This window comes from Arachis duranensis, chromosome 7, assembly GCF_000817695.3.
Source record: "Arachis duranensis cultivar V14167 chromosome 7, aradu.V14167.gnm2.J7QH, whole genome shotgun sequence".
Classification (NCBI taxonomy): domain Eukaryota; kingdom Viridiplantae; phylum Streptophyta; class Magnoliopsida; order Fabales; family Fabaceae; genus Arachis; species Arachis duranensis.
In genome coordinates, this window is record NC_029778.3 from 7396880 (window position 1) to 7410055 (window position 13176).

General features: G+C 35.3%; 1 protein-coding gene across 1 annotated transcript; it reads left to right on the top strand.

Moving 5' to 3' along the window:
- On the top strand, positions 1-12791 carry LOC107496858 (E3 ubiquitin-protein ligase BRE1-like 2). The gene is given in 21 exon segments (XM_016118184.3): positions 1-76; positions 245-359; positions 983-1144; positions 1351-1438; positions 1506-1736; positions 1892-2059; positions 3524-3602; positions 3604-3685; positions 3763-3846; positions 3960-4079; positions 4192-4378; positions 4461-4621; positions 5167-5238; positions 5418-5494; positions 5903-6097; positions 6616-6688; positions 10826-10912; positions 11444-11581; positions 11680-11882; positions 12189-12351; positions 12458-12791. Coding segments are annotated over 20 exon segments (2601 nt in total). The 5' UTR covers positions 1-76; positions 245-260; the 3' UTR covers positions 12590-12791.
- Positions 12792-13176: the final 385 nt, after the last annotated feature.

The following is a 13176-nucleotide window of genomic DNA, read 5'->3' on the forward strand; positions in this document are numbered from 1 at the left end:
ACCTCAAACTCAAAAAAAAAAGAAAAAAAAAAAAGAAAAAGAAAGAGCTGAACAGTGTGGAACCGCTTTCTTCTGAGTGAGTGTATTTTTGATTTTTTGTGCTGTGTTTTCTCATTTCTGTTCTGTGTCTCCGTTTTCATGTCTTCTTTTTTCCTCAAAGGAACGAACTTGATAGGAAGCCATGATTCTGTGTTGTTTTTCTTCCTCCTAATGATGTGTGTTGGGTTTTTGTTGAGAATCTCAGAAATCGTTAAAACCAAATGGAAAACTCAGACCACAACGAACCCGAAAAGAAGAGGCCTCACCTCACTTCCGTTTCTTCTCGCGTGGCGCGAAACTCTCCATCGAACAACAAAACCGTAACCCCTTTTCCTCTCTCTCTACATATTTTTCTCTGTGTTTTGTATGCACACTGTGTGTTTGTTTTTATGTCTGTGTGTTTGATAGTCTGATTCTGAATTTCAGTGTTTTACATTGTATTTAGTGTGATATTGAGTTCTTAGAGCTGTTTGGTGCTGAGGGATTTTGTTTTATGGTCAAGTTGTGATCTTTGGGACAAAGGGATGGTGAATTTCATTGTGTTTGATACTAACTTGCTGCAGGGTAGGGCTGAAAGACTAGTAACAAGGTGAAGTGTCTTATGTGTTATGTTTTTTTGTGTAATTTTTAATTGGATGATGGAGTTTTGGGATTCAAAATTGAACATTCTTGTTATGCTTGATCTTTGTGAGAGGGATATTTCAAGTCATTGATATTTGAAAGGTATCATTGATATTTGAACATATGCATCTGCTATGCAGTTTATGGAATTTGAGGTTACTGGTAAGATTTTTAGAGGTTAAAACGCTGCCTTGTTTCTTGTTCCGTGAAATGACAACTCTATCTGTGGCAATAGGATATTGGGACTCTAATTTTTGGGTTTGTTGTGAATAGTTTTCGAGTTTTTCTTGCTTAATGGGAAATCATTGTGTTTTTTATACAGGCTGATGCTGGAGTCTTACAAGCACAGAACCAGCAGCTCGTTCAAAAGATTGACATCCAAAAGCGTGCTTTGCATGACCTTGAAGAAAAAATTAGAGAGTTAAAAGAGCGGCAAAATACCCATGATGATTTGTTAATTGCAGTGAACCAATGTTGGATTCAGGTTATTCCTTATTGTTACGCTTCCACTCTATTGTTCATCCTATTTAATCAGTTTTATTTTTCTTTCGCCTTTTGAAATTAATGCTTCCATAGAAGATAGGGCATGTTCTGCTGGCCATGTAAGAGAGGGGGGAATGGCAAGGCACTTTTTGCGATATGCCTCTAGCATATTCACATTGGGCTAACTTCATAATTTTTTCCCTCTAGTTGTCTGATGATCTGACTCTTCTTGGTGTACGAGCTGGTAGAAGCAAAGATGCATTACAAACACTAGATTACCATAATAACCGTCAAGGTACCCCACACATTTTTCTTGTAGTATGAACAAATTTCAAGGGACTGACATGAGTTAATCTCTCTAGGTTCACTTCCTTCATGCCCTGCGGAGGATATATTTCTGTGTAGATTGATCCAGAAAGATTCTGTTGGTGGAAACAGTATTGGTGAGAGAATTAATTATGTTGAAGAAAGCCTTGCTTTACGCCGGTCATCTACGTTAGAGTTGTTGAAACTCCTTCAAGATACCATGGAGGCTCAGATGGAAAGAATTGACAGTATAGCCCAGGTTTTGCATGGCGAGTTATCTTCAGAAGGTCAAAAACATTCGATATGCATCCAAATGTTTATTTATTTATTTTTCTTTTTAACGATTGAATCTTTATTTCTCTTCCAGATATAATTGATGTAGGAATTTAAGAGAAAATTTGTATAAATGATCTGTTAATGTTTACTCATTGCTGGTTTTCAGATGCTATAATTCAGATGTCTCAGATTGATGACATGATGAAAGAAGAGGAAAGTAATTTACGTGAAATCATTAATGCTCTCAATGATTCACATAAAGAGTATACTATTGGAATTCAAAGTTATATCAGTTGGTGCTTACAAGATCAGTCTGAAGTTAAACGCCTTGCAGGTTTTGATGTTTTTCATTTTGTGTTTGGTTTTAACTTCTTCAGTTACTGTGAAGTCTATTATTATACATCTATATTTTTAGGGTGCATTTGGATGTATTTTTCAGCAAAAGATCACCTTTTTCTGTTTGGCTAAAAAAAGAAAAAATAATAGATTTCACCATTGTGGAACATAGGGAGGTTCCTTTTGTTAATGGCACCTTTTTAGTTAGTTATATTAATATATGAAAGTTAGATTTGCAAATATATGGTTTAAACTCTGATACGGCTTATGATAGGGAACTTTTGCGTCATTTGATCCATGCAGCTAACTTCACCTAGTTGGACAAAGTTTAGTTGTTGCCAATGATGAGTGCTATTGATATATGGCATATGTGTAAACCTGAATTTGGTTCTTTGAGTTTTATTTTTTTAATCGTGAACCATCTTTCTGAAAGGCAACACAATAGATTTTATACCCCTCATGCTATTGTCCACCAAGCTTGATGCTGTGGGCAGTGCTCAATCCCACTTTATCTTGTGCTGAATATCAACCTTTTATCTAAGAATGGTGGTGTCAAAGGTCTAACTCTAGACCACTTGCTCATAGAGGCTTTTTATCACCTTCTGAATTATTCTCTGAAAAGCCTAAATTGTTAAGCGATAGAACATGAATGATTTTTATATTTAACACTCTTTAGAATAATGTTTATTTCGCACACGATAAATAAAATGTTAAGTCTAACAAGGTATTTGCTTGCTTTTCCATTAATGGAATGAAAATAAAATTGTGGGGTTGGCTTGGAAAGGGAAGGGATTTCGAAAGTGAAAACTAGGTTGATGCAACTCTTTTGTGTGGTGAGGTGGCATGGCCAGAACATTGAAGTGATGTAAATATTTATTAGGAAAAATGCCTATAAATCAGCATATAAAATCAAATCATTAACAAAACAAAATTTAGGTAATAAAAGTACATCAAAATCAGTTAGCATCTGACATATACATCTAGGGTTGCAAACTTCTAGTGGCGGCAGCTTCTGGTTGGTCGCGTGTACACGACGACGGGTTGGTCAGTCAACTGGTGTGTAACGTACCAGCAGCCTCTGGTAGTAGTAGTAGTAGTTATTATTATTATTATTATTATTATTATTATTATTATTATTATGTGACAAGTAAGAAATGTAGGGTTTTCTCTACTTAAAAGGTTGATAAGGGGTAGATAAATTGAACACCCATTCAGATTCGATATCTGTTGGCTAATACATATGTTAACGTTTTTAAGTGAGGATAAAACTAAGATTTGAAACCATGAGGTCTAACACGCTGATAGTTTGGGCGTTCAATGGTTTCATGACCTGATGTCTTAGATTTATGCAGAGATGTATTTATAGAACTTTGCAGTTAAATTGAGGAAGTATGTGATTGGTTCTCCTGGTTAATGGTTTTGTATGTTATGTCTTGAGTGTGTCTTATTTTCAAACTGAAAGGTGACCTTGAAGAGAGCATAACTGGACTTGAAGAGAGTAGAAGAAAACTAGTCAATCTGAAAATGCAAAAGGATGCAGTGGCACGGAAACTTGTCTCCTGAAAAACCCACAGACAGGACTATGAGTTTGCGTGAACTGAAGGATTCAATTGAGGAAGCAAAGGTTTTGTCATATGATTTCCTTTTCTTATGTTGTTCCTTTCTTCATCTAATGAGAAGTATGCTTATTTACTGTCATAGATACTGAATGCTGATCGTCTTACTGAGCTTCAAGAGGCACATGAAGAAAATGAAACCTTGACAAAGCAATTCCAAGATTTTCAGGTTCGTAAGTTTGGATTATCCAAGATAATTTGTCATATATTCTTGAATAGTTTGAGATGCTTTTACTTTAAGAGTTCTATGTAAAAGTTGTTTCTCCTGTATATTTATTTCAGAATGAACTGAATGATGACAAGTATATACGCACTTCCAGAATATATTCATTGACGAATGATCAACTTCAACATTGGATTGCTGAGTTAGCTCGGTATAAGATGTTGGTAGAGTCTTTGCAGGTTAAGAATGATTTCCCCTTTTTTAATCAGATGTATTATAAGAACCATATGGTTGTAAATGTTTATATCTTGTTCCTCCTTTTATGATTTTCCACCTCAAATGAAACATCAGGCGGGAAGTGTCCATGTCACAAAATGGGAGAAAGAGCTGAACTCCAAATTGGAGTCTGTTGATACTGCAAGGCATGCCATTGACTGTTCAGATTCCAGGATTGAAGAGCTGGAGGTTCAGTTGCAGAAGTGTACTATTGAAAAGAATGATCTTGAAATTAAGATGGAAGAGGCTATACAAGATACTGGTCTGCATATCACATGTTCTATGTTTAGACTTGCAGTGCATATAATTGGATTATTAGATTCTCACAGTACTACATGTTTCAGGGAGAAAAGATATCAAATCCGAGTTCCGTGTGATGGCTTCAGCTTTGTCCAAAGAAATGGGAATGATGGAAGCTCAGGTGAAGCGATGGAAGGATGCAGCTCATGAGGCGGTATCATTACGCGAGAAAGCTCATTCACTAAGAGCCGTGTTGAGTGGGAAGGTTCTTCTGACAAACTGATCTGATATTTATTGCTGTTTCCTTTTCTTTTCTGGAGGACTTGTACGTAAATTTATCTAGTTACTTTTAGTAGAGATTGGGGTTTCATGCAAAGTTGTCAATTGTTCTTGTTAGAGTCTCATATGATCATATCCATAGATAAGGTCTAAATAGCTAGGAGTTTGGCAACCCTCTCCTATTGAGTTAGCTTTCGGGGTTGAGTTTGTTCCACATAAATCTAATTGTTTTAACACCAACAATATTAGAACAATTAGAATTGTTTATGAGAACATTCCAATTTTCAATTTTTTTATGAAACTGACCTAGTCCTGTATGCATGTTAAACTGTAGAAAGTGAATGGGAATAGTCCAATTTGGTGCCAGTGATTTTGTTGATTTAAATCTAAGTATGTAATTTAATTTAAGGACTTAAGAAATCATGTTGGATTGAGCAGACCAAGTTTAAAGGCAGAATTTATTCCCCCTAGATACACACACAGCAAACCTTTTCTGCATCAAAGTTTATTAATGCCCTTCTTTTGAAGCAGACAAGCGAAGTTAGCAGCCTTGCAAACAAATGTACTGAACAGGATTTGGAAATCAAGTCTTTAAGAGCATTGGTGAGTTTACATTTGTCTTAATCTGTATACATTTTTGTTCTTATCTTAATCTGTGTTTGCCCTACTCTATATACGTTTTTTTTGTATTACTTTTGTAACACTATTTGCCTGTTAATCGTGAATATTTTATATGTTGTGTACGAGTATGACTCATCTTCAAAATCATATAATGATATCAGATTGAAAAGTTACAGAAGGAGAAACTAGAGTTGGAATTCATTCTGGAAATGCATGGACAAGAGAATTATGATAAAAGGTATGCTGATTTGAGGTTGTTAAGATTTTGGAAATAGTCTTGTGTAGTTAAACACTTAAACTTTAGGTGGAAACCTTCCTACTATAAAGTAAATGCTGATAAATATGTAATGGAACATTTAATATTTAGATTTGTTTCAATTGTCTTAACAATCCGTGCTATGAAAGTGTTGAGGAAAATTGTCTCTCTCTGACATTATTCCATTGATGGTGCCCAACTTTTTTAATGTTTTCCTATTACATTGAATTTTTTTCTCAAGCCTTTAGCTGTAGTTGGCAACTGAATAGGGACTTTTGTTTTTGTTTTTGTTTGTTTGTTTGTTTGTTTGTTTTTTTTTTTAATTTAACATTTGTTCTCTTCTGTCTACATTGTATTCGATCTTTATATGCTGTAAAACATGGATTTCAGTACTCTGGCAGAAATTAGAGAATCTGAAAATAAAGCCCACTCTCAAGCTGAAATGCTGAAAAATGCTTTAGATGAACATAGTCTTGAGTTAAGAGTAAAAGCTGCTAATGAAGCTGAAGAAGCTTGTGAACAAAGGCTTGCTGCTGCAGAAGCTGAAATAGAGGACTTAAGAGCCAAGCTGGATGCAGCTGAGAGGTTTGTGTTTATGTATACTCCTACAGTAATTTTGATATGCTGTTTTAAAAAATTGATGGTGTGTGTTTGTTTTTTGATCTTCTTCCTTATTAACCCAAATGAAGGTAAACAGTACATTGGTAGAAACACTACATCTGTAGTCATATGGTTCTGACAGAAAAGGGTGCAGGATTAATGGTTCCATTGAGCTAATTGTAACCTTTTGTGTGATGAATATTTTGAATTAATATTTGATGATAAATCTCTCAACATATAACAACAACAACAACAAAGTCTTATCCTGGAAGGTGGGGTTGGTTAGTCCTATCTGTAGTGATATATGATTGCCAAAGGTTGTAACACTTATTGGGGAAAAGTAATTAATTTTTATGTTGATTTTTTTCCCAGTTTGTTTGATGCCCTAACTGCATTTGCAAATCCCATTTCCCTCTTTTATTTTTTAATTTAAAATGATCTTGATATTCATTGTTTATTAATCTGCTGATACTTGTCTCCGTGCTTAATCTGTGTTGATTCAGAGATATTTTGGAGCTGACTGAGGCTATTAAAGTGAAAGAGGCTGAGGCAGAGGCATATATATCTGAAATCGAGGTCACTTTCACTTGAAGTGTCTGAATATTATATATTCAAATGTACAGGAAATCATCTCTTTATAGAGGAATTACAGAAATAGAAATAACTAGAAAATGAGAAAAATACTAGCCTAAAATACGGAAAGATTTCTAATCATAAAATCCCTAAAAATAAGCTAAACTAAAACTGGAAAGGATATTATAATTAATTCTATTTACAGAAAAGATTCATGAAATAAATTAGGAATCTGATTTTGATTTGATCTAGTCAACACTCCCCCTCAAGCTGGCTTGAAGATATCCTTCATTGACAGCTTGTTTATTATGCTATCAAAGGTCTTCTTGGGTAATCCTTTAGTTAGAACATCTGCCAATTGTTCCGTGGTCGGAACATATGGGATACAAATCTGTCCTCTCTCAATCTTTTCCTTTATAAAATGCTTGTCAACTTCAACATGTTTAGTTCTATCATGCAGAACTGGATTATGGGCAATAGAAATTGCAGATTTGTTGTCACAATACAACCTTATTGGTGGAGAAATGGGAACCTTTAGTTCTTGTAGGATTTTCTCTACCCATAGTGCTTCACATATTCCATGAGCCACTGCTCTAAACTCAGCTTCTGCACTACTTCGTGCCACAACACTCTGCTTTTTACTCCTCCAACTAACCAGGTTTCCTCCAACAAAGGTGCAATACCCAGATGTTGACCTTCTATCCATGACATTCCCAGCCCAATCCACATTTGTATAAGCTTCTACTTGAAAATGTCCATGCTTTTTGTAGAGTAACCCTTTTCCAGACGACCCTTTCAAGTACCTTAGGATTCTAAAGACAGCATCCATATGTTCTTGACTAGGTGAATGCATAAACTGGCTTACCATGCTCACAACAAAGGCTATATCCGGGCGTGTATGGGATAAATAGATTAGCCTCCCCACCAACCGCTGATATCTCCCTTTATCCATTACATTTTTTGGTTCAGCTGGCTTCAATTTTAACTTAGGCTTTATAGGTGTTTCAGCAGCGTTACAACCAAGTAATCCCGTCTCTTTTAAAAGATCTAGGATGTACTTTCGTTGGTTCATAAAAATACCTTGCTTAGACCTTGCAAATTCAATTCCAAGGAAGTATTTTAATGAGCCAAGTTCTTTGATTTCAAAAGCTTTGGCAAGCTTTTCTTTCAAGTCTTTTAGCTCCAAGCTATCATCACCTGTCAGAATAATGTCATCCACATATACAATTAAGATGGCAGTTTTATTAACTGCTGAATGTTTATAGAAAAGTGTATGGTCAACTTGGCTTTGAGTATAACCAAGTCCCTTCACCACCATTCCAAGCCGTTCAAACCAAGCTCTTGGGAATTGTTTCAATCCATAAAGAGATTTATTTAGTTTGCACACTTTATTCCTCCCTAGTTCAGCCTCAAATCCAGGTAGAAGTTTCATGAACACCTCTTCCTCTAGCTCCCCATTTAGGAAAGCATTTTTATATCCAATTAATGTAAAGGCCAATTGTAATTTGCTGCAAGAGATAAGAAATCTGCACAGAGATGAGTTTGGAAACTGGAGCAAAAGTCTCTCGATAGTCTACTCCATTGGTTTGTGTATATCCCCTAGCTACTAACCTAGCCTTATACCTCTCTATGCTTCCATCAGCATTGCACTTGATGTTGAAAACCCACCTGCAGCCAACCAATTTTGCATTCTGTGGCAGATCTACAATCTCCCAAGTTTCATTCTTCTTGAGTGCATGCCACTCTTCCATCACTGCTAATTTCCAATTGGGATCATCTAGTGCTTCCTCTATATTCCTAGGCTCAAACAGATTAGTAATTTTAGAAGTAAAAGCTCGATGTTTTTGAGAGAGATTTTGGTAAGAGACATAATTGGAAATAGGATGGTTGGTGCTGGTTTTAAGTACCTTTTTGGTGCAGGTTCTGGTTTCTTTCCTAAGGGCTATTGGCAAATTATTATTAGAAGTGACAATTTCAGATTTACCTGGAAGATCCTCAGGTACTACAGTTGGGCCGTCTTCCGGGTTTTCAGATTGGGTTGGTACAGAGATGATGGGCTGGTCTCTATTCTTCTTGGGATATTTCCGAACATAACATCGAAGCTCCTTTTCTGATTGTGGTATTTCTTTTTCTATTTGTATTCCAACTAGTTCTGGCACAATTTCAGAATTGATTTCCACATCTTTTTTTGCAATTATTTCAGAATTTGTTTGATCAGTGAAAGTTGTATCCTCAATATGTAAGATAGGAGTGGGTAAAGGTTCATGCAAAAAATTTTCTCCCCTTAAACTCTCCCCCTGAAGAAATTTTTTCTGAAAACATGTTTCATGTTCCAAAAAAGTAACATCCATGCTTACATGACATTTTTTTGTGTGTGGATTGAAACATTTATAACCCTTTTGACTTGGGGAATAGCCAATAAAAATGCATTTTTCTGCCCTTGGATCAAGTTTACTTCGGGGTGAAGGTGTATGCAAAAATACAGTACAACCAAATACTTTTAAAGGTAAATCAGAATACAATCTACATGCTGGAAAATTCTTTTTGAAAGTATCCAACGGTGTGCAGTAATTTAACACACGCGTAGGCATTCGATTTATGAGATAGGCTGCTGTTAGGACAGCATCCCCCCATAAATACTTTGGAACATTACCCTCAAACATAATGGCACGTGCTACTTCAAGAAGATGTTTATTCTTCCTTTCAGCAATGCCATTTTGTTGAGGTGTATTGGGGCATGTAGATTGATGTTGAATACCTTTTTTTTGAAGAAATTCACCAAGATTTTTGTTAAAGAATTCAGTACCATTATCACTTCTTAAGATTGAAATTTTTGTGTCAAATTGAGTTTCTACCATTTTTGAAAAATATTGAAAAATTTTAGAAACCTCAGATTTTTCATGCATGAGATAGATCCAACATAGTCGTGTGTGGTCATCGATAAAAGTCACAAACCATTTCTTTCCAAATTGAGTCGTTATTTTCGATGGACCCCATACATCACTATGAATCAACTGGAAAGGTTTAGATGCATGATAAGGTTGAGAGTAATAAGGAACTCTATGACTCTTTGCACGAATACAACTTTCACATTTAAGTAAGGAAGAATCAATATTCTTAAACAAACTTGGAAACAAATGTTTGAGATATGGAAAATTAGGGTGTCCTAGTCTATTGTGCCAGAGCATTATTTGGTCCTTTATAGACATAGAACTATTACCACTAAATCCTTGAGCTACTTTATCTTCCGAAATATCCTCAAAATGATAGAGCCCGTCCATCATCTTAGCACTGCCAATCATCTTCCCCGAAGTTCGGTCCTGAAAAATACCATGAGTATCAAAGAATGTCACAGCACAATTGGAATCCTTGCAGATTTTACTAATAGAGAGGAGATTACAAGACAGCTTTGGTACATGTAGGACATTTTTTAGGTCAATGTTTTTGGACAATTTAATGGTACCTTTTCCAGCAATGGATGAAAAACTACCATCAGCAACTCTAATTTTCTCATTTTCAAAAGAAGGAGAATAAGTTTTAAATAAAGGAGAGAGGCTGGTCATATGGTCAGATGCACCTGAATCGACAATCCATGGTGCATTCAAGTTTGAGGTGCAGTTAAGGGACATAGGAATACTAAAATTACCTGTTTGAGCTTAGGAGTACTAGATAAAGAACTGGAATTTAACAGCCTTATGAGCTGCTCAACCTGTTCAGCCTCATGATTAATGACTGAGGAACTGTCAGCCATATTTATAAATCAGAGGCACAGTGCAGAGATTCTGCTCTGATACCAACTTGAAGTGTCTGAATATTATATATATTCAAATGTACAGGAAATCATCTCTTTATAGAGGAATTACAGAAATAGAAATAACTAGAAAATGAGAAAAATACTAGCCTAAAATACGGAAAGATTTCTAATCATAAAATCCCTAAAAATAAGCTAAACTAAAACTGGAAAGGATATTATAATTAATTCTATTTACAGAAAAGATTCATGAAATAAATTAGGAATCTGATTTTGATTTGATCTAGTCAACACTCCCCCTCAAGCTGGCTTCCTTCCCCCATACTGAATTAACTGCAAAAGTATGGTCTTACACTTATCTTTTCAAATGATCGTTTGCTTTAATCCAGACTATTGGTCAAGCATATGAAGATATGCAGACACAGAACCAACATCTGATGAAGCAGGTGACTGAGAGGGATGACTATAATATCAAGGTATCTCTTATTGTTACCCTTTACTAAATGCTGGCTTACTATGGCCCCTGCCATCTTTTCTGTGGCACTACTCCAGGCTCCAATAACGCTTAGCTTATTATCTAGGCTTTTGCTAATGACATTAATGAAATCGATGCTGTCTTGTTAGTTAATATATTAGAATTATCTCTTGATTTCTTAGATAAGGAATATATTAGAAATATTGGTTTGTTTGGTTGATACAAAGAAAAGTCTTCTTGTATCAAACTAAAGTTGAATTATATAAACTGATATGCCGGCCTATATCTGTAACAGCCTAGAAATTTGTAATAACCAATAATTGACTTGGACAAAAATAATTCATTGGCCACCATGTTCCTTTTTGGGGATACAATTGGGTTTTAGCAAAGACAGTCTTGTTGCGAAGTGGGACTTAAATTTCCTGGAAAATTGTGATATTTTCTGAAAATTGGTGTATTTGCTCTTTACTTAAATAATTTCATTTTTGGTTAGATTGGCCTTGTTTTGATCATATTACAAACTTAAATGCAGCTTGTATCAGAAAGTGTGAAGACAAAACAAGTACACAGTTCTTTAGTGGCTGAGAAGCAGGCCTTGGCAAAGCAACTTCAACAAATTAACTCTTTAATTGATGCCTCAAAAATGAGGATTGCACACGTTGAGGAACAGGTCAACCTCCATTGCTCGCTAATACTTTTTAATTTTCTATTCTATTTTTACAACTTTGCCAGTGCTTTCTGTCGTATACAATAATTTGAATCATGCAGATGAAGGCTGTTCTATCAGAAGGCATCAAATGTAATCAGGAGGAAAAAAACCTTCATGTCACCCTGGAATTTGCCAAGTGGGAATTGGCTGATGCTGAGAAGGAGTTAAAGTGGCTGAAGTCTGCCCTTTCCTCTTCGGAGAAAGAATACGACCAAATACAGAAAGATGTGGCAGCAGTTGAAATGGAATTAGAAAGTGAAAGGTGCATTTCTCTCAATTCTAAGTGTTTGTGAAGTTGATGAATTTGACATGGTGAGGAAACAGTAAAACTAATCGGTTGCAAAAGTAGTCTTGGAGCTTATGAATCTTGGTATTTGGTTTAGTTTCCCAGGTTGCTTAGTTTGCATCAAATCAACCTAGTAGCTGATGAAAATCTGCAAGCTTATTAGTATAAATAAAACTAATAGAAAAAGCAAAATAGTTTGGCTAATCTATCAAAGTACTCCGTTGCTGTGAAATGTACTCTAAATTTGGGCTCAACTGAAATTGATCCTATCAAGTCATGCAGGAGTTCACGGATGAAGCTCGAGGAAGAACTCAGGGAAGTGAACAGGCAAATCGCCGAGCTGAGTTCTGAAACCGGTGAAACCGCAATACAAAAGCTCGAAGCGGAGATAAAGATCTGTAAGAACATGATTAAGTGCACCGTCTGTTCTGATCGGCCAAAGGAGGTAACACCTCTTCTTGAACTTGCATTGATTTAAACCTTTTGAGGACATATTAAAGAAAATTTGTCGCACCAGCAAAATATAAGAGCTTGATTTGGATTTTTCACAGGTGGTGATTGTCAAATGCTATCATCTGTTCTGCAATCCATGCATACAAAGAAATCTAGAGCTCAGGCACCGCAAGTGCCCTGCATGTGGAACAGCATTTGGACAAAGTGATGTTCGCTTTGTTAAAATATGAGACTCATGTTAGTGTACCTTGTATACTTATTGATCACTGTTGTTGGTATTGGTACTTAGTTACTACTTGCTCGTTCTTTTTTCTGTCATTGTTGATTCAAAGGATTACCAAATTATCACGGTGACACATAAAAAAGAATGGAGGAAATAATTACAAACTTGGATCATGCTTCATCAAATATTTCATTCGTGGTTCAAGACTTCTAATATTGGCACAATGGTAAGTAATGGTAAGATTACTATCTTGTGTAAAATCCGTTAATATACACAATTAATGACAATGAAAATAAATTGAAATTAACTTCTTTTTACTTCAAACAATAGTTATCAATCATCCTGATGAATAAGCATAACCATAAAAATCAAGATAAAACAATATATTTTTAAATGATAGCTTCTATTATAATTGATATTGCAACACTACAAAAAAATAAGAACAACTCGTTTCATTTTAGTAGTCAGCTAAATAATATTTTCCTATTTTAATGTTTAAACAAGACAAAAACGATATCATTTTTGTCTTTTTAAACACCAAAATAAAATGATAAACAATATTTTGTTCACTAGAACCAGCTCAATATTTTGTTC